Raw genomic sequence first — 21,803 nt, 5'->3', positions numbered from 1 at the left:
AATAATTTTCCCATAACCTCCAAACTGTTCACTTTCAATTGCTACCATGGTTAAGCATATGCTTTTCATATTTCTTCTGTAAGAAAGATTTTAATTTAGTCCTATCCATATAGGCCCATTCCCACGAGTGTCAAGGGTTAAGATGGCGTGTCGCCTTGTTTAACGTTCAAAAGCAGAAGTTGCATCGCAGGCTTCTGGTTGGTTCCGACCACGCAGAGGGTGCTCTCGTTTCAGCTCGGTAATGAGTCACGCTAGAGTCTCTCGCTCATACTCTCACACCACGAGCAGTTCTGGTGGTGGATGTCATTCAGAACACCCTGCATCGGCCTGTCTAGGATGGGTGGATGGATGAAAGGGGTGGATGGATGAAAGGAGTGGATGGATGAATGAAGGGATGGATGATCTTAACAGATAGATGGACAAACAGAGTTACAGAAAGAAACATGTAATCGTTTAGGTACAGTTTTCCTTTAGTACATGAAACAGGACGTAGGCCGGCTTGTGACTTCTTCATAGGAGGCAGAATCTGTCGATAATGGCCCGAGACACTTATAATGCGAGGGCCATCCACGCTATCGTATTCCAGCTGATCAATAGCTCGCATTAGGCCCCATTTGCCCTGTGAGGGTCAGTGATTTCTGAACTAACCACATCCTCCCCCAGCCATGGGTGCTTTGTCCTTCAACACAAAGGGTGCACGTCAGTAGTCTAAAAAGGCCTCCTCCCCTTGTCTCATTTTCTTCCATCTGTGCATACCTGGAATAAAGTTGAATATAGTTTAGAGACCTGTCCTTGTTTTTATTTCCAACTGAAAGCAAATTCCTAAAAGGCATTCGACATATTGCTTTCACTTTATCCCGTGTTTTCAGAACAGCGCAGATGAAGAGGAGAGGAAGGCGCATTGGACTATCGAGACACACGCGCCATGAGTTCTCGCGTTATAAAAACACGGTGTGGGATTTGTCAAAGCTCCGCAGGCCTGTTACCCTGCTAGTATTCTGCTACATGATTTTTTTCCCGGTGTGGTCGGAAAAGCTAAAAATGGACCAACGTCTGCCCGTCAATTACTTGACCATGCTGCAAAGTATCTCCAAGGGAAGGAATTTTCAGGGCCTGTTTTCTGATTAATCATTCGAGACTGCTCTGACTCCCCACAAGACACATCTCTGTTGGCTCGCTGGTGGAGCAGTAGACTTGACCAGGGCATTTTGATTTGTGCAGCCCATAGTCCCATACTCATAAATTACCCCTCTTAAATCTTGAGTGGAATTTGGCCAGCATTGAATAGATCAGTGGTTCCCAAACTGTGGGGTGCAGCCCCTACGGGGCACGAGAGGTCAGCAGGGGGGGCTTTCAACTTACTCTTGAAAGTAATAGTAGAATGCACAAGGTAACATTTCGAAATTGGGTAGTGCATCATCAGGTCCTCTTGTCATGTTAGTCATTGCATACCTTAGAGCTATTTATAACTTGTCAAATGTCCAGATCAACTTGTCAGCTAATGTTTTTTAGCCCATAGATTTTGTGGTAATGTTTGAGTCACTCAAATGTCACATGAAAACAAATTAGACATGGCAAAATGTATAGAATTGCAAGAAATAACCTTTAAACCTGCAACATTTTCTCTCTGCCAACAAGAGGGGCGAAAACAGTTTGTGCCATGAACAGTGCTTGTGCCCATAGAAATAGATGTGGCGGGATGTTCCCCAATGCTGGAAGGGGGGCCTGAGTGAAACATTTGGGGAACCCCTGGAATAGAAACTTGCTTGGTAGGCTATGTATTGGCAAGATAATGTCCAAATTGTTTGTGTTGCCCTCCGAGTATCAAATATGTCATTTTATTTTGGGATTTAATTTGTCTGCTGTTGCCTGTACGTTTTTCATGCCGTTATATCATTGGATGATAAACAATAGTATCCTCATTATCTTTATCCCAAGGTAGTTGAGGCTACTCAGGATGATCTTCCTCTTCTATCAGTGAATTTCATACGAATCAAAATTGTGAAAAGTTAGTTATTCCTTTTAGATAAACTATAAATATATTTACATTAGGGCTCTCAAATGATTAAAATAATTAATCAAGTTAATAGGATCAGTTAATCACGATTAATCCCCCCAAAAAAATTTTGCTCAAATTTGGTCCTAAAAAATATTTTTTTCCCCCATTTTTAAAAAGCATTGCATTGAGTTACAGGCAAACTATGCTTTGATTTGTAAGGTAAGGAAACACAATTATCTACATCAGAATGTTTTAATAGCATTTGCAACATAAACACAAAAGTCACTAACATAGCTTTAAGTAGGTCTACTCCCTCTTATCAATGTTCATGAAGTTTAACACTTGCGCATAGCAGTCTCTCTGACACACACACACACACACACACACACACACACACACAGCTTTAAGTACTGTTAATGCTTCAAGCATTCTAAATGAGTGTGACTCTAGTTTGGTTCCCCAACTGGCTTCCGGTGGTCTGAATTTTGGCCCCCCAGTTCTCTGAACAAAAAAATCAACTATTTAAAATAATTGTTGGGCATAGCTCTGTAAAAACACCAGCAAATCAGCTCCAAGTTTAGTAAATCTGTTCCATAGTATTCCCACATATAGTAGAGGGATATATGTGATTGCGTACAAATGTAAGCAAGGTTTGAAATGATTATGTTTTAGTCAAACGTTACGTCTGTTTGGGATTCTTGCGGTCAATTTGCAGTCAAATTATTTGTAGGGTTAATTATGTTCCGGCCCGCGGGAGACACACTACGGATACAAAGAACAGAGCTTTTAAACTTGTCCAACAATGTTATGGAAACACTTTAACCATCTGTACTGTTCAGATAACTTTATACACACAGGCCTGCACACTCTCGCTCTCATTTTTATTTAACCTTTATTTTATCAGGGTGTCCTACTGAGACCAAAACACGGTCAAAACACATTTTTCAGTAATACGGTCCTCAGTCAGCTTTTTGAATTGCCAGAACATAAAATTTCAGAAAAGGTTGAAGATTGTTCCACAAATAAGGTGCAAGAGAACTAAAAGCTGATTTACCCAACTAGTGCCAAAGGCATTTCCAGAGTTAATCATCACTGAGACTGGGTGTGGTAACTCGTATGTCTCAAGTTTAGTAATGATGTTAGGTACAGTGGGACTTTATGTGAAAGGGGTTTATAAATGAAAACATAGCAATGTATCAACCTACGTGACATCAGAGGGCCTTTCAACTTTCTGGTCGAGAATTACCCTCACTTACTCCCGCTCTCACACTATTGACTGTGATATTGATTACTGCGTTGTTGGGAAAGAGCAGGCAAGAGAAGCATTTCACTGTACTCTTGCACCCCACTCTTGCATATGCAGCCTACCTTTTGAAGCATCTCTTTGTAGAGCCTATTCCTTTTCAGTTCTTCCTGTGCTATTTACATTTGTGCATAGCCTAGTCAGTTATCAGGTTGCTAGCTAAGTAACAAAGGTAGGTAACATGACTAGCTAGCTAAAAAAAAAGTTTATTAAACCAACAAATAGCGGCTCATGAGTAGTTTAAAACGGCCTGTGACATGCACACCAATCCGCGGCAGAAAGAAAAAAAACAAAGCTAACTTTCACATGATTTTGGATAGAGGCACAACAGTCGTCAGCCATGCAAAGCCGCAAGCACTGCCTGCACCAGTGTTGTGTTCTGCGCTTAAAAGGGTCCTTGTGGTGAAGAAATGGATTAACGGCGTCAAAAAAATGTATGCCGATAAATGTCACACCTTAACTTTGACGGCCCTAATGTCACCAAACTAAAATGCACTGTTTTGCAGTGGTCTACAGTAGCCTCAGCAGCACTCTAGGGTAAGGTGACCAGATTTCTGAAATTAAAACCGGGGACATTTCCAGTTCGGCGGTCAATATATCATTAAAATATCCAATGTTATTATTTAGGAAATAAAAAAAAGGGGGGGACAATTCCGGTTTCATGTATTTAATCTAACCTAACAGGCACACTGTCATAGAGAAAACAACTATATTACAGAAACACTACAGACAAGACAGAACTGTCCAATCTGAACAGCCATTCAGTGGTCCTGGTAGTCTGGGTAGAATAAGAGAACATGAGCAAAATAAAAAAATTAAAAAACGGGCAATAGTATATGTGAAATACTTAACAACATAATAAAGAAATAAGACAGTGATGAGGTTGGTAACTACATAATATACTTATACCAACCTAATCTGTATATTTCTCAGAAGAATGTATCTTCTTTAGGATTGCTCTGTCTTTGGCCAGCTTCTCCATGAACTCCTGGCAGGGGAGGATGAAGTTTGTCTTCACAATAAGCATAGCCTTGATGGTAGGAACAGTGAACCTATTTCTTGCTGCTGTCCAGATATAATTCATTCTGTTTCTTGGAAAAAAGCCATTGTACCTCCTCTGTCTGCTCTTCTTACTCTCTTAACGTTTTCTTCTGCTTCAATCTTTCTCCTCTTATTTTCTTCATTTGTCTTCCTTCTCTTTCTTCTTTTCCTTCTTTACCTTTCCACCTCACTCTTCTACACTCTCCTCGCTTCAGTCTTTTTACTCCCTTATTTTTTCCTTCTCCTTCCTCTCCAATCTTTAATAATTTGTAGTACACTATTAGATAAAAAATTATTTGGTTAACAGATTCCCATTGCTTGCCTCATTTTTTGTGTTTTATCTCAAAACATTGTTTGGAATAATAAATTGGCAGGCTCTGTAATCATATCTTTACCTTTCCTCCTCTATCTCCTTCACTCTTCTACCTATCCAGTCTTCTTCCTCTCCACTCTAACAGAAAACATTATGCTAATGTAAACCAATGAAAATTTCTAAATATATTTTCACACTACTTATTATAATGCCAAACCATTAAAATTGTAATCTACAAATAAATATTCTCATAATTAATTGTACATTCATTTAATATAATCATATTTTCAAAATAGCCCGTCCACTGCATGTTTACATGTGAATGTTTTTTAACCTAGCTACCATGACAGTAGCTAGGTAACCTAGCTAGATAACTTAGTCGACATAGCTAATGTTAGCTAGCATAACCTATTTAAAACCTTATAGAGCAGATCATCTAGCTAGTATCTCAAACGATTGTAACTTACCTGGCTTGAAAAGACGTTTGTGGTGATGTTGTGGATTCACTTGACACTTGCTAGCTTCTGGACGAGTTTTCCACAGCAGTTTCCTCTAAAACTAGCACAAGCAAGTAGTTAGTAGAAGAAGAGTGAATGAAGCCGCTATAGCGAGCAGCCCCTCTGCTGGACAAAACAAGCACAACGCGATTGAGACGTCAACTGGTAGGCTCTGCTGCCTGGTCTTTCTTGCCACTTAAAATATTATTTCACTTTGCAGTCTGTTTTTAATGCACTGTTAAAAACGGGGACATTTCCGGAGACAGCTCCAGCCGGGGACAGCTCCAGCCGGGGACAGGCCACCAAAAACGGGGACTGTCCCCAGAAAACGGGGACGTCTGGTCACCTTGCTCTAGGGTAGCACCATGGTGTAGCCGGATGACAGCGATTTTCCCATCCTCCTCTTGGTACATTGACTTCAATACAAAATCTAGGAGGCTCATGGTTCTCACCCCCATCCATAGACTTTCACAGTAATTATGGCGACTTTTGAAGGATGTCCTCCAACATGTCTGAGCTTTTGCAGTATGAACTGCATGTTGTCCACCCAATCAAAGGATCAGAGAATGAATCGAGTTCTGAAAGCATAAGCTACAGCAAGCTAGCACTGCAGTGCATAAAGTGTGGTTTGTGGTTGACTCAGAGAGAAAGACAATAGTTGAACAGTTTTAAACAAATTAATTTCTTAAATTAAGGAGAAGCAGCAGAGAGGGAGAGAATTAGCATTTATTTTCTAGGTTTACCTTTCACTTAGCTAATTTAGCCTACTCAATAGCCTGACTCAGAGGAATGCTATGTATGTTAGCTAGCTGGCTAAGGCTATCCAACACTGCAACTCTTCCAAGTCAAGGTAAGCTTTCGGTTGTTAATTTATTGCCACCGGGGCCTGCCGGTGTAACTGCTAATCTGCTTGCTGTACACTAACGTTACCGCGTGATTGTACACATGGATTGGATTAGTGTTTTCACGATAACAGAATTTGATTTCAATACCCACACAAGGTTTATTATCACGATACTCGATACCATAACGATACTTGATAGCACAGCAAAAAACTAAGCATATTAGCCAAAGTCACAGAAATCAGCATATTTTGCGTATCACAAAGGACTAGGGTAGTGAATTAATGTTTGCTTTAGCTGTAAGCTTGCAAGGAAAGTTAGACTACAAAGCTGAAAGCTACTGGTATCTTCTTGCATTGTAAAGTGTTCTAGCCTTTATGGACATTGTTTTGCGAACAGTAATGAACAGTTTCAACATTTCTAAATGCTGTCACATTATTCATGTGTGTTAACTTATTTGCAGCCCAGACTCCCAGTGCAGGCTAAGTGGAGCAGGCACGGTGCGCTGATAGACAGACTTGATCCGTGAGACATTTAACAGAACCGTTTTTGATGTTCCAACATCGGAAAAGTAGTTTCTGTATACCGTACCGCACGCCTTAGTTCTAGTTGGTTGATTTAATGGTATAACGTTACAATGGTGATGACGATGTAGGCTGTGTAGCGATTTATGGTATGAAAGTTTGGCTTTTTAGAGGTTTTTGAATCTGGTCACAAACGGCTGTGTTGTGCACTGAAGTCCACAAGCGAAGGAAAAAGGTGAGAGGAGGAGAGCATGTAGATGCGAGAAGTAATTGTACAATGAGCAACTGGATGATGCTGTTTGTGGCTGGTATGAATGTGAACTCTATTAATTCTGCCGATTCTGTTGCAAAACTTTTTTTTTAAACGAAAGCAAACGGAACGAAATGGGGAGGGACCTACCTGAATTTATCCAATAATTTTAGTTACAACTGTTTGGACGAATGATTACCCCAGATCAGCTAGATGCAGATGAGTGTGCAAGGTGGTTTTGAATGTTTCACTCACTGTCTATCACCTTGATTACCCCGATTTGTATCTTGACCTGTGCACTTACTTTCTAAACTTTTTAAAATGTTTAATGCTAGGTAGTAGCAAACTCATGATGGATAAAGGGCAAATTCGAGTATCATGTAGTAGCCTAAACCTAAACCTTACATTGAGCTGGGTGAATGGAGTATGAGTTAGTTATCCAATATGCTGAAGTAGAAATATGGCCATGCTCATAAAAAAAAAAGAATGTGCTCCCTAATCTAAACGGCACCGACCTCCACGGTCATATCAGGTCGGTTATGATATAGTTCCCATAGTTGGAACGCACCAGTCACACGAAGGCTAACGCAAATTCAGGGGTCAGAACCTGGTAATATCAGGATGTTGGATGGGACATAAACCAAACAATTTCAATGACTCATTTCTCTGAACAAAAATTCACTAAATTCACTGAGAATACATTACAATAGTCCGAGTCGCAACTCCATACTACTAGTCAGACATGGAGAACTGATGCTGTATAACCGTTATAGGGGTGGGATGGGCGTGGGGTCTGTGGGTGGTTTTTGACTGTTTCTTTGGATTCCTCAAAAGTTTGGTCCAAGTCGGATGTTAGGTACTCTATTTATATGAATCCTGTAAAATAAAAGGGCCTATAAGGGTGCAATCAATTAGCTTAATTTCTCAGATCAAATGTATATTTCAACAAAATAATGTTTGCAGGAATGCTAATCTTATCTGTTTCTAACTGGGGTCCCGAGTGGCGCAGCGGTCTAAGGCACTGCATCTCAGTGCAAGAGGCGTCACTACAGTCCCTGGTTCGAATCCAGGCTGTATCACATCCGGCCATGATTGGGAGTCACATAGGGCGGGGCACAATTGGCCCACCGTCGTCCAGGTTTGGCCGGGGTAGGACATCATTGTAAATAAGAATTTGTTCTTAACTGACTTGCCTAGTGAAATAAAGGTTAAATAAAATAACTACAGAAATGATTTCAGAGCATTCTGAGATGGTGGGTGTCATGGCTTGCTGATATGACATGGAACAACCCAATGCAGAGTCTGCCCATAGAGTTAGAAAGAGGGCTCATCTTTGTACCTGTGCCATAATGGAAAGAGGGCTCAACTGTGTCAATGGTTGTGACTTCTGGAAGCAATTAACAAGCCTAACTTAACCAGCCTAGCTAAACGGACATTTTTCGGCATGTGCGTCATTGTCACGTGTGTGTGTGTGGTTTGTCTTGAGAAATGTGCAGTCCGGCTGCTGCACTGAACAGAGTTTTTAATGATGTGGGGTAAATCAGAGTGCGTGTGTGTATGAGCGCCTGAGAAAACGGTTCAGCGGGAACCAAGAGCGAGTCGGAAAGATGGACCCACAGACACGGATATCCAGAACACTGTCAATGAATTCCACCCTCGCCGGAAGTTATACACTTGTCAAAGTCAGCTCGGAATGTTGTTGTGGCATCGTGGTGGAATTCTAAAAATATCCCCTAGATTTCACCATGTCTGTTGCTCAATACACAAGAATGCATTACAAATGGCATATTAAGAGTGAGGAGAAAGGAGCATCCTTAAGGACCTCAAAAGAATTTGTTGGGTAGTCAAATGGGGTGTGTTTTGTGAGCCTATTGAGAAAAATTATAACAGAATGAAGTCAGGGTTGTGTTAATTTCAAATGAGAAAATGTATATATTTCTAATTTGATGGTGCTCAATAACATGGTAGCACTCCACAACTCCGTAGTCTGCGACAGACTAAACTACAGTTGAATTACCCAAATAGTACTCTGGTTGTTCAGTGGATACTATTCGACGTTACTTGTCGTTTACGTCCTCCAATTTGACTTGGTACAGAAACAGACTGGCAATTGAGCATGGGTTGGTCCATCTGTAGCCCAGTGGGCGGGTTTTGCGCAGGATGGTCATTAATTGTCTAACAATGGGGGCCTCGAGGGAGAAAAAAAAACTGTCTGGTTTGTTAGAAATGCCCATGCCAATTTCTGGTCCCAGTGGTTACGTAGACTATTTCCTAAGCATAACTGTAGTAGTATAAGGCTGCCGTAATGTAAAACATCTCCCATTCCTACCCATTATTAATTAGTAAGGCTGCTTCATTTGTCTTAGTTTGTTTCCTCTCAGTTTAAGGTTGATTTGACTTGTCCATTTTCAGTTGGTGTACTCAAGCGTGTTCCATTATAATACATCAGTCTGAGCTATAAGGCCACTTATACTCTGCAGTTACCATGGTAGTACTTGAGCAGCTAGCTGTATATCATTCTCATATAAAGCCTTTCATTCTAAAACTACTGTAACTGTACTACTAAAAGGCAAGAGGCCTTTTTTGCCTTTTGGTAGACCGTGATTGTGAATCAGAATGTGTTCTTCACTGACTTGCCTAGTTAAAGATCAAAATAAAAACTCTAATCATCATCATCTGATCTGCTGGGGTCGACGGGATGAAAAGTCTGTCTTCCAGAGCTTCCTGTCCTCCATTGCAGACGCAGTCTCCTCCTCCTCCAGTCCGGTGTCGCTCCTTAGCTGGATAATGATGTTAGTTGTACTACTATGAGTACTAATAATACAATACTAGTAAACACTGCATGTTCCCTGGGCTGGTACCCCTCTGGCCTATCTGCTGTGTCAGGCCTGGACTCTGCGCTCAAGAAAGACGAGTCGGGAAATTTTGGAGCGCGACAGTGCTCGTGAGGGGAACAAAGGGACCGGACAGAATCCATGTGATCAATTGATCTGTCACTCTGTATTGTTGGGGGAGATTTTTGTTGGGGCCGGTGGTGATGGGTGTGGCGAGAAAGAGCCCCCACCCCTCTACTGCTTCCTGCTGCTCCATCATTTAGCCTTTTGCCTTTCTCTCTCTCTCCCTCTCTTTCCATCTCTTCTTTAGTTTCGCATCTTGCATTCTAAGCAGGTAGGTGACCTTTCCGCTTCCCGGACTTTTCCACACATTGTTGTCTGTGCGTGTCTGCAACACTTTCATTGTAGCGTTTACTCTTTTATGTGTGTTGTCTTCACGTGGATCACACAGGTTTCTGTGGGCGCGTGTATATGTTCGCCATATTTTTGAAGTTCGTACAATTTTCACTGTGAAAGCACTGTGCACGTCACTTCGTGGATGTCCTCACTATCTCTTATGTGGCTGATCACCCCCCCCCCCCTCCACCCATTTGTACTGCTTCTTCTGTGATAGTGTTTCATTATCTTTTTCAACACCATTTAAAAACAACTTGTGTGTTCCCGGAAATCTGGAGTAGCCAGAATAATGGAAAAAAGTAGCTGTATTTGATATCGCTAAATGTATTTTCAAAGGGGGAGAATGAGAAATGTGTTGTTTGTATAATGTGACCAAAATGGCAGCTGTTCTTAGGATGGCTGTCTATATGTGTAAATTACTAAATGTAATTTAGTTTTGTGCACATATTACTTCATTAAATAGATATGTGTGTTATTAAAGGCCATGTGGGCTGGGCACCAATAGGTGTATGACACTGGAATAGAAGGAGCAAGCTAGGGGGGCGCGGTGGCATGCCCCACCACAAAACTTTTGCCCTACAAAATCAAATTTGGTAGCCACTTTAACACCCCAGTAACATAAGGTGTTAGTGGTCAGCTATTTGGCTGGCAGCTGGCACTTGTGGAACACACTGGTCTAAGCTTTGTCTGGACAACATGCCAGTCATAGTGCAGTAGCACTGCTTGTCCTATAACAGTGGTCACCAACCGGTCGATCGACTTGTTGATCATCAAACATTTCTGTAAAAAAACAACGATAAAGCCTTGTGTTCCTATTTTTTTTATTAGTCTCGGGCTGTTGGTGGTAGGTGCAGCCAATTCAGCTGCCCTGCGAGCCGGGTAGGCAAACTGCTGCCATTTCATGTGTCTGAAGGTACAAACTCTGCCTTCCCGGTGGGCCTAGAAAGGAAATCAGGTGCACTATGCCGCCGCTGGCCAATCAGATTGCTCAGATGACCGAGTCTGCAGTAACGTAGCAGGCATAAAAGAAAGCCACGCAAAATTGATACTGTGAGATTTTAAAGCCATGACTAGAGGGAGACAGTCAACGAATACAGCAAAGAGCTGCTGTTTTTATGAGTTCATGTTTAAGTTCTTACTCAGCAATGTCAACACTTTGTATTCAACACTTTTATAACCCATTACATGCGCTTCCTTCCTATTTCCACTGAGCGCCACAACAAGCAGTGCAGCAGTAATGAATGAGTAGGCAAGTGTATCTATAGGTTTGCGTTGTTATTATCAGGGTCTTTTTTAATATCAAGGAATATTTCACTTTCTTTTTTCATTGGAGTAACAACATGAATTTGTGCAGGAGGCAGAAATAATGCGGTGCGACTCGAGTTTCGCCATCAGCTGGAAGACGGTGTCCCTTTTTGGTCAGTGTCAGTGGAGGAAAGGGAGAGCGGAGGGATGTTGAGAGATGAACCCTCAGTCTGCTGCTCTCACCCTCCGCTGAGACTGACAATCAGATGAAGGCATCATCAGCCCAGTAAAATAAAAAGCTAATAATTTAAATGTATGCTCACTCAGCTGTGCCTCAAGTAATACAACAATGGATCTATTATCGGTGTGATCATATAGCCTAACTCAAATTTTGAAATATAATTTTTTTTAAATGCCCCGAACAACAATGCATTGGCAGGTAAATTCAAGCAAAGCCAGAATGCGGTGGTAATGTATTGGGCCTAGAGCTTACTGCACAAACCTCATTGCTACAGTACTGTTTTTAATTGGTTAATGTTGCATAGGCTTACATTTTTTAAGTCATGTTAATAAAAATCAGAGCGGTAGATCTATGCATGCATTTCGACTCAGTGATCTTGACTCAGAAAAGGTTGGTGACCACTGTCCTATAGGGATCATTTTTATTTCTGTTAGAGTGGAATTCCACTCCCATTGGTCTGTGAAATATATTTTACATAACCGAAAATATTGTATTTTGAGCTGTTTGATGCTGGGGTAAAAATAAAGTAAAAGACGCAAAAACGAAACGTTAAAAAGGAAGCATAGAAATTGCTCACATAGAACAGATATACCGCTTCTTAGACTTGCTTTCAATGAGTGACAGACCTATAACTCACATTTCCATGTGAATTTGGTCAGGTCGCCCAAAAAGTTACACATTGCAGCTTTCATTTAGGTTAATTAGATTGGTTAAAAGTAGGCTCTTGGTTTGTCCTAACACAGGTACAACCACAGTGGGCATGAAACCAGATTTTTGTGGGTTGGGACCGACCGAGGCAGTACTAACCAAAAATGTACTGATAATAAAACGTTTTTAATTTAACGTTTTGAGAACGCTTTCATACAGTGGTGCCGGCTGAACGCAACCCAGCTCTCTGCAGTGGATAAGACTAGACTCCTGTGCTACTTGCGTCATGGGAGGCAGGCGAGGCTGGCCCACGTGTCTGTCACTCCACGTCAGGCATCAAGAGGCCACCCTAAGGGGGGCCCTCGGACACAAAGGGTCATGGGAGTAGAGGCCTAGATAAACAGGGGATGGCTGTGTGGTTTCTCTGTAGTTCATTGAGAAATGTACGTGTGAAAGGGCTGACGTTGCTGTGATGTATGGGGGAACTCTCTAGAGGTACTCTTAAGAGCAAGACGCATATGTGGTCCGAGACAGTGAATGACGCAAATCATTAATAAAAACCAAAGATAATGCTCAAATTCGGTCTGTGTTTTTTTTTAGTCTGCCCTTCTCCTCATATTTTTCTATGTGCATTTCAAAGAGGGTGGTTTGTGAGTTGTAGTTTGGGTGTACTGGGAAGAAGTACCCCAATGCTCAAACACACATGCATGGAGTTCACATATTCAATGTACACATCCACACAGTTAAAAATACACACAATCCGTTACACACAGATGCTCGTTGCTCCCACCCAGCCTCACTTTTCGAGGAGCCAATCACGAGCCGCGATGTCATGAAAATGAATCGAGTTGAATCCGGTAGCTACAAGGCTCTCCCGTATCCAAGTGCGGAGCTATTTATAGCCCCGGATCTAAAAATACAACCACTGTTCCTGCCCACTACAGCTTCACGCTTCTGTACACTGACGCCTCATTCTAGTAGTGCACCTGTGTACAGTGTTTTCCCTGGTGTAGGGTAAAGTTGACCCTAGATGCTGATCTTGGGTCAGTATTGCATTTACCCCGGTAGTGATTAATTTAAGGTTAGGATTGGAGGAGGTGAAGCTGTTCCTAGATCTGTACCTAGAGGAAACTTTACCCCAAAACGTTTTCCTCATAGAAGGTGCTTCATCTTCACTCATTTCTATCAGGGCTTGTTGATTATGGCCTAAAAATCGTATCTCGATTATTACAGACTTATGGGCAATTCACGATATACAGTACATCTCAGTATTAATGTTTTCTCTAAGCTTTGTTGTACAATTTAAAGGTAAAATACACTGCATTTCAAACAGTCAGCAATAGTCTAATGAATTCGGGGCTTGTGAAATTATACCTGGGCAAAATATATGCCTTCCACAACCATAAGACCCACTAACATAATTATATTAACAAAATCATTTTTAACCTGCTTTTTTGCAATCACTGATCTGGCTTTTAAGTCTGTCCAATGAAAATGTCCTTTTTGTTACAAATTTAACCAGAACCATGCATAATGCACATTCACTAATAATTACCAACTCCTTGTAGCAGGCATTATAGAAAATTAACACAGGTCTCGTATAAACAATCTCACAAGCAGAAGTTCACGTGCTAGTTGGTAGCCAGCTAATCTTTATATTTAAAGTCTAGCCAACTTGGTTCTATTTGCTAGGTAACCAGGCAGAACAGTTAAATTGTTATGAACACACCTGTCTGTCTCCCACCTGTTTGAACAGCTTGCTAGCCTGTCCACTGTTCAGATGTTCAAATCAAGTGGTTTACCTTATTTCTCAGAATGAGAACAAGTTGCCAATTCCTTTAGATAATAGTTTTTTTTAATGCTCATTTTATAAAACGTAGTCTAGACAGCTAGTATAGCAGTGTGTGATAAGCTGCTAGCGGTAAGTGGTACCACAATCCCGCGAGTAACATACCTAGCATTCAGAATCAATGTTCATTGATACTCCTGTTTTAGTAGGTTTTGCTCTTCTCGCAATTTGAGGAGCTGAGACATAAAAATGGTATCGTTAGAAAGGTTTTCTCTATTACAGTAAACTGTCTTATTGTGTTTCAGAGTCCTTGTGACCGGTTCTGTTGGACCAAACCTTCACATGCAAATAGAGAGTTGAAGCTGTTTGTCAGAGAGGAAGAAGTGATCTTTCGTCTTTTGTTGTTGTGAGTGGCAGGGGGAGTGGCTCGGGGTCTGCGTGCGAATGGGAAGGTGCACAATACACACGGCACAGAAGGAGCGAAGGAGACGAGACCGAAAAGACAAACGCTCATAAAAATGAAAAAACATAATAGGAACTCGATTCTTGCGATACAGGCATTTGAAACATTTGCGCTGAAACAAATAAGAATGAATTCGATATCTATTCATTGTGATAATGACTCATAGGGTCATGGTTTGGTTTTCCCTTTGTTTCAGGGGAGGGGATGCGGGGGGATTCTCTCACCAGGCGTGTGTGTATACACTGATAAGATGAGTGTGTAAACCGTATAGCATCAATTGTAGAGCGTTATATTTGCATTTTTTTTTAGCAATAGCATCACCATACCCCGCAATACTATGTTAATGCAACAAAAGGCAACATTTAGTACAAGCTTATCTACTTTCTCAGTCGATTTCCATATCTGTTTAATTCATGCTGGTAAGCGTTTGTGTGCATATGCACTGAACAGGAGAACCATAGTTCTTTCTTTGTATGTTTATTTTTTTCCCTCACCTTGAAAGACCTTGAGAGGGGATTCCCCGCTGGTTCAGTCAGAGGATGATGGCTGCCTCCCTATATACTGCACTACTTTGACCAGGGCCCATCGCACTACTTGGGTCTGCGGTCCAACTCATCCCAAACCATCTCAATTGGGTTGAGGTCAGGTGATTGTGGAGCCCAGGTCATCTGATGCAGCACTCCATCTCTGTCATTGGTCTAATATCCCTTACACAGCCTGGAGGTGTGTTGGGTCATTCTCCTGTTGAAAAATAAATAATAAATAATAGTCCCACTAAGCGCAAACCAGATGGAATGGCGAATTGCTGCAGAATGCTGTGGTAGCCATGCTGGTTAAGTGTGCCTTGAATTCTAAATAAATCACTGACAGTGGCACCAGCAAAGCACTCCCACACCACCACCTCCATGCTTCACGGTGGGAACCACACGTGCGGAGATCATCCGTTCACCTACTCTGCGTCTCACAAAGAAACGGCGGTTGGAACCAAAAGGACAAATTTCCACCGGTCCAATGTCCATTGCTCGCGTTTCTTGGCCCAAGCATGTCTCTTCTTATTGGTGTCCTTTTATTAATTTCTTTGCAGCAATTTGACCACGAAGGCCTGGTTCACGCAGTCTCTTCTGAACAGTTGATGTTGAGATGTGTCGGTTACTTGAACTCTGTAAAGCATTTATTTGGGCTGCAATCTAAGGTGTAATTAACTAATTAACTTATCCTCTGCAGCAGAGGCAACTCTGTGGCGGTCCTCATGAGTGCCAGTTTCATCATAGTGCTTGATGGTTCTTGAAATTTTCCGCATTGATGGCCCTCATGTCTGAAAGTAAGGATGGACTATTGTTTCTTTTTGCTTATTTGAGCTTTTCTTGCCATAATATGGACTTGGTCTTTTACCAAAAAGGGCTATCTTCTATATATCACCTCTAACTTGTCACAAGACAACTGAAGAAATTCCACAAATTAACTTTTAACAAAGCACACCTGTTAATTGAAATGCATTCCAGGTGACTACCTCATGAAGCTGGTTGAGAGAATGCCAAAAGTGTGTAAAGCTGAATCAAGGCAAAGAGTGGCTACTTTGAAAAATCTCAACTATAAAATATATTTTGATTTGTTTATTTCATAGTTTTGATGTCTTCATTATTATACTACAAAACAAATTACAAATAAAGAAAAACTTCTGAGTAGGTGTGTCCAAACTTTTCACTGGTACTGCAAATTAAGCTATAGAGAAATAAGCATGACCAGTCATATGTATTTCCATCGACCAGTATTTTCATCAATGAATAAGTTCAAAAGCGTTTTCGCTATGCTTTTTTACGTTTTATTCTACTGGACAGATGGCTGGCTCCATTTTTTTATATTTTTCCGGCCTTTACATTTATTTTATAGGCCAATAGCTGGCTACCGGCTAACCCGGTAATCCTGTTTCATGTCTTGTCTCTAGCTCAAACGGTTAAAGAAATTACTCATTACCAGAGCTACCTTTTTTCCTTTCTGCGCGATTTCACGCACATTTGATATAATTTCACAAACCATGTCGTGGGCCATTTTAAACTAATCCCGGGCCGCTAATTATTATTTTGATAACAAGTAATGTTGTTCAGACATGTTAGCTAGCTAACTAGCAAACCGCTAATGTGACAGTAGGTCTAGGCAAATTTGATTGGCACAGGAAAACAGGAAAAGGCTCTCTACTCATGATGTGCTTCAAAGGTAGGATTCATATTGGCTTAATGTAAACTAGCAAATATCAATCTCTTTCTGTTGCTCCTTACCTTCTGTTTGGTGCCTAACCTTTTTTAAAGTTGGAAGCAGAGTGAGTGTTTGAGTGTCTTTTGTTAACTGAAGAGTAAAAGTTGAATGCAGCGTTTTCCTCTTACTGCCACAATGAAATGCTGATCATTATCCAATGTCTATTCCTTCCAGCCAAATCACAGGCAGGCCACTCAGAGGCTCCCGAGTGGTGCTGCGGTCTGTGGCACTGCATCACAGTGCTACAGGCGTCAGGGGCGAAAATCTGATATCAACTTTGGAGGGGACAATTACATGAAATTTTCTCAAGAGCAATTCCTGAGGGGGACACCAAAAGTAGTGCTGTAACACATAGCCTACATTGTAATATGGTAAATGTATATTGAGGAACCAAAGAAATAAGGTGTTTGCCGTACTCCTAACTACCGGTACCCAAAACTACACAACTAATCACAACAGAAATACCATTGCCTTTAACAAATCTTAGTTCAGTCACCAGTTTAAGTTGAGAGTGGGGGTATCCATGGCATTTTCCAATTATGTTCCTATTTTACAAGTAAAAAAAAATGAGAACCTTTCATAATGTTGCCAAACAAAGACTCAACAAACTTACCTGAGACTCCCTGTCTCTGCCAGTCTGTCCCTGTATATCTGTCCCCAACTCTGCTGTCTGTGTGCCATCTGTTGCCTGCTCTGCCTAATGACATCATTGTGAAACATTTCCATTAGAATTTCATTTCTTACTTATGAACATCAACTAGTCTTTGAGACATTAGGCTACTAAGGTTCTTACTTTGCGTTTTGGTGTACTGAAAAATACTCTGTCTTTTTTTCTGCCATTTTTCTACCTGGCTGGCTACACACACACAGTGTGAAGGTTATTTACAGTAGGAGATGGGCTTCTATCATCTTATCTTTTATCATTCTATTTGGGCTTCAATCTAAAAGGTAGCTAGCAAATGTGAAATGGATTAAAATGACAAGAGTTGACAGCTGTATGAGTTCACCATTTACACAACATATGCTGCAACCTTTTGTAATTTTAATAGTTTGTTTCATATTGGCTGGCTTCCAACAATAGCTAAATTTGCAAAGCTAGCGAGCACCAATTCCGTTTCAGTGGTGTTTGCTATAATCTTTGCTACCCGGGTTAAATAAAGGTGAAATAAAATAAATAAATAAAAGTTCCCTTGCGACAATTTAGCTTTTGCAACGAGACCATTAAATATTTTTAAGACAATGGTAGAAGAGTGTAGTTCTGTTCAGTTTGGACTCCAGTTTATCGCTAACCTTATCACAGGGACTTTGAAGCACTAACTTACATCATCTGCATGCTGATCTTGGAATAAATTGACGATAGCAAAGATTCCATCTTTGACGAGGCCACATAAATGGAATAGGTACTAGCTAGCTTAATAGTTAATATTTGCGCGCTAGCTCTGCATATTCAGCTAGTGTGTGTGCGCGATTGACTGGATTAACCTCACGTCAGTTACGTTCATTGAGTGCCTTTCAGACAGTGGATACGACCCCTCTGTTACCTTGCCAACTAAGGAACTGGCAGTGGAGGCAAAGGGTGGGGGGGTCGCAATCTTTTGAAACTTAAAAACGCGCTATTAAGTGTCTATTATCAGCACAATTGCTTTCATTGCGTATTATTAATATTATTTAAATTACATAGTTATGTTTCAGTGATATATTGGGGGGTACAAATCATAATTTTCCCATCATGGGGGGGTCATGTCCTCTCCGGGATTTCCGCCCCTGAGAGGCGTCACTATAGACCCTGGTTCGATCCCAGGCTGTATCACAACCGGCCGTGATCGGGCTGCGCACATTTGGCCCAGTGTCGTCCGGGTTAGGGGAGGGTTTGGCCGGGGTAGGCCATCATTGTAAATAAGAATTTGTTCTTAATTGACTAGCCTAGTTAAATAAAGGTTAAATAACATTTTTTTTAATGAAAAAATATAAGCAAATTAGCGCTTCTATGCAGTGTTCTATTATACAGTGTGACGTTAAATGCAATATGTGTTGTATTGAGTAGAAGTGTGAATATCGGTGACAGGATTTTTGTGTAACACGTTCATAACGTTTTAGAAAACGTGGACAAATGTCAGGACGGAGCAAACGGGACGCTAGACCACTCAGGTTTTTTTCCACCGTGGTATCATGATACTTGAACTGGTATCATATTGTTAGTAAAATGTTGCTATCGTGACCACTACAGACAATGTGGTGGGGTGTGGGAGGCAGGGTGAATGGAATTTTTCGGTGCTGGTCATCGTTTGCCATCTGGGAGAGGAGGGAGTGGGGAGGAGAAGGCAGACAGCCAACACATGTTACAGCACCCTGTCACGGAAGCTGCCTAATCATCCGGGTAACGGTGCGCCACAGGGACTGTTGCCACGTGGACCCCCATTAGCCATTATGGTCTGTCAAACACACACACAGTAAGCACACGCACACTATTAATTCACACACATACTCAGATACAAAGCCTGCCAGCCATTCGTCTCTGAAGCGGTGACAAATTCGCTACACACATGAGCAGTCAAAGAGGAACATGCTAATATGTTCTACTCCACTTCAGCAGGCATGTCAATCATATCTCCAGCTCTCTTTAAAGCAAGTATTCTAGTTACTCTTCTGGAAAATGTGTATGTGGACTTGTTTGATAACATTCAACTATTGTTCCGTTACTGTTGGAATTGAAGGGGCAGTCCAGAGGTTCTACAATTAGGTTTGTCACAGCAGCTGCCCAGCAATGGATAGACTGTCTGGTGTAGTACATGTCCAGAGGTGTGCTGTTTAATCTCATTGAATGGTAATACCCACAATGCAGTATCCAAGTCTTGAGCCTAGACAGACGTTTGATTTCAACTCTGTTACAGTATCCTATAGACCACTCGTGTAATTAGTGATGTACACCCTAAGCCGCACGCCGATCTTTTCTTGAGCAGATGGTCAGGGGGCCGGAACGTAATTAGAAATCATTTGTAGACTGCAACAAGCCCAAACAGAGATGTTTTACTTAAACATAATAATTTCAAACCTTGCTTGCATTTGTATAGCATCACATATCTCTCTCTACTTTGCGTGGGAATTCTTTGGAACATATTTCCAAAATTAAATTCACTTGGAGCTGATTTGCTGGTGTTTTGTTTTTTGTCTTTTTGTGTCCAGCAATAATAACTCATTTTGAACTTTTATAAAAAATTTTGCTCAGAAAACTTGGATGGCCAGATAAAATCATTTGCAGCTGCATTGTCATCCAAAAAACAGTGATGCAACTGCTCGATGATCTGAATGTGGCCCTGTTGTGTTGGGATTTTTCAAACGTCAGTGAAGCTCTTGAACACTCACAGTACCAACACATTATCATCGGGAGATGACAATAATATGCTCCAGTCGTTCCAGTCAAGATACAAAGTCAACTTCTGTGCAAGAAGACAAAGTATTATCTTATCTCACTTTCAAAACTGATTTTGTTCTTGGTTATTTTGTTTCCTTGATTTCTGTGATGAAAGTGACAAACCATCCCTGACAGTGATTTTGATTGCAGAAGATTATGATTGTAGATGACCTGACCTTTTTTTTTCTCTCTCTTCTTTTCACAGCTCTTTCGTGAAGTCAGGATCATGAAGATCTTGAATCACCCCAATATTGGTAAGACCAACCAACACATCTATTCTATCCTAACAATGCAAGGTATTTTCAAAAGCAATGCCAGTGTCAAGCGAGATTGTACCGTATCCATATTACTCCTAATGCTACCGTATTAATCCTAATACTAACTCTACCATATTACTACATATACTTATAGCAGCACTTAAGACGACTTCTTTCAAAACCTCCTATTGTACAACGTCCGATTCATTTGTATCCATCGCTTTCCATACTCTGTGACATGGACCATTTTGAGAACAGCACTATCCATCTATCTGTAAAAGAAAAATGGAATATCACCCGAAGACTTGACCTAGGATAAGGACATGTATGCCCTTGATGTTGTATTGTCTTCCTATTAATGTTTTTATGCTACTTCTTGTCCAGAGCAAAACGTGTTACTCTATCAATGGGACTTGCCAGGCTAGATAAAGGATACATAAAATTAAAATGACAAACTAATAACAAGAAAACTTGATGGAAAGCGAAACAGCATTCCAGGATGTGCAGTGACGGATAGGGAAAAGGGAGCCTTATTGGTATGATTTTGTTTTTTGCCCGGATCCCATTCCAGTTGACTTTGAGATGCTCCTTTTCTGGGCCGGCCCATTCCGGCTACGCAGCGGGGGGGGGGGGGGGGTCGGAATTACTCTCATAAAACATAATTTGGACTGACCGCTGGGCGATGGCGTCATTAAGACTCCGGGCCTGGGAATGATTACACAATACACACGCACACACACTTCAAGGCAAGGGCAGAGATTTATCTGAAGGTAACCATTGTTCCTTAAAACCCCCAGACTTGCCTAGTTGCTCCAACAGATCAATTTCTTTCAGCCATGACTGGCATTTACTGTCCTTCTGTTTTTGGGATGATTCCAATAGTGATGCACCGATATTACATTTTTGGCCAATACTGATATCCGATATTGTCCTTGCTCTAAAAACAATTATACCGATAACTGATATTTAAATTATAGCGGCCTTTTAAGCATTCTAGTACAGTTAAATAGGTAAAACACATACACACATCGGCGCAGCGGTCTAAGGCACTACATCTCAGTGCAAGAGGCGTCACTACAGTCCCTGGTTCATATCCAGGCTGTATCACATCCGGCTGTGATTGGGAGTCCCATAGGGCGACGCACAGTTGGCCCAGCGTCGTCCGGGCCATCATTGTAAATAAGAATATGTTCTTAACTGACTTGCTTAGTTAAATAAAGGTTGCACACACCACACTGACCAAAAATGTATGTTGTTGGCATTTACATATGTCCCCATTACCAGTAAAACATAATCAAAACCTATTTCTTTCTTTCACTTACTTGCTGTGCTCTTCAGTCGTTTCATTCTCTACCAAGATTTCAATGGAACACTGTTTGGGTCAAATAACACTATTTGACGTGTCAAATAAGCTTGTTGCCCAATCAGGACCTGAATATGACTTTACGTCACATAATAATTGAACACATTCATACATTTTTTTTACATAGTTATTA

The 21,803-nt window shown here is 41.2% G+C and overlaps 1 protein-coding gene across 6 annotated transcripts in view; it reads left to right on the top strand.

Moving 5' to 3' along the window:
- Positions 1 to 21,803, top strand: part of LOC115208508 (serine/threonine-protein kinase MARK1-like) — a 78,829-nt gene that overhangs the window by 29,920 nt on the left and 27,106 nt on the right. For 3 of the 6 annotated variants that reach the window (XM_029776629.1, XM_029776628.1, XM_029776626.1), the window contains exons 4-5: positions 9,914 to 9,937; positions 20,256 to 20,304. In XM_029776629.1, coding sequence (XP_029632489.1) covers positions 9,914 to 9,937; positions 20,256 to 20,304 — 73 coding nt within the window. The remainder of the gene's footprint in view (positions 1 to 9,913; positions 9,938 to 20,255; positions 20,305 to 21,803) is intronic. The other 3 variants (XM_029776627.1, XM_029776631.1, XM_029776630.1) reach the window with 1 other exon arrangement.

The sequence above is a fragment of the Salmo trutta genome, chromosome 14 (genome assembly GCF_901001165.1).
Source record: "Salmo trutta chromosome 14, fSalTru1.1, whole genome shotgun sequence".
In the NCBI taxonomy this organism is placed as follows: Eukaryota; Metazoa; Chordata; class Actinopteri; order Salmoniformes; family Salmonidae; genus Salmo; species Salmo trutta.
The sequence above is the reverse complement of the archived record's forward strand: the minus strand, read 5'-3'. Positions and strand labels throughout refer to the sequence as shown.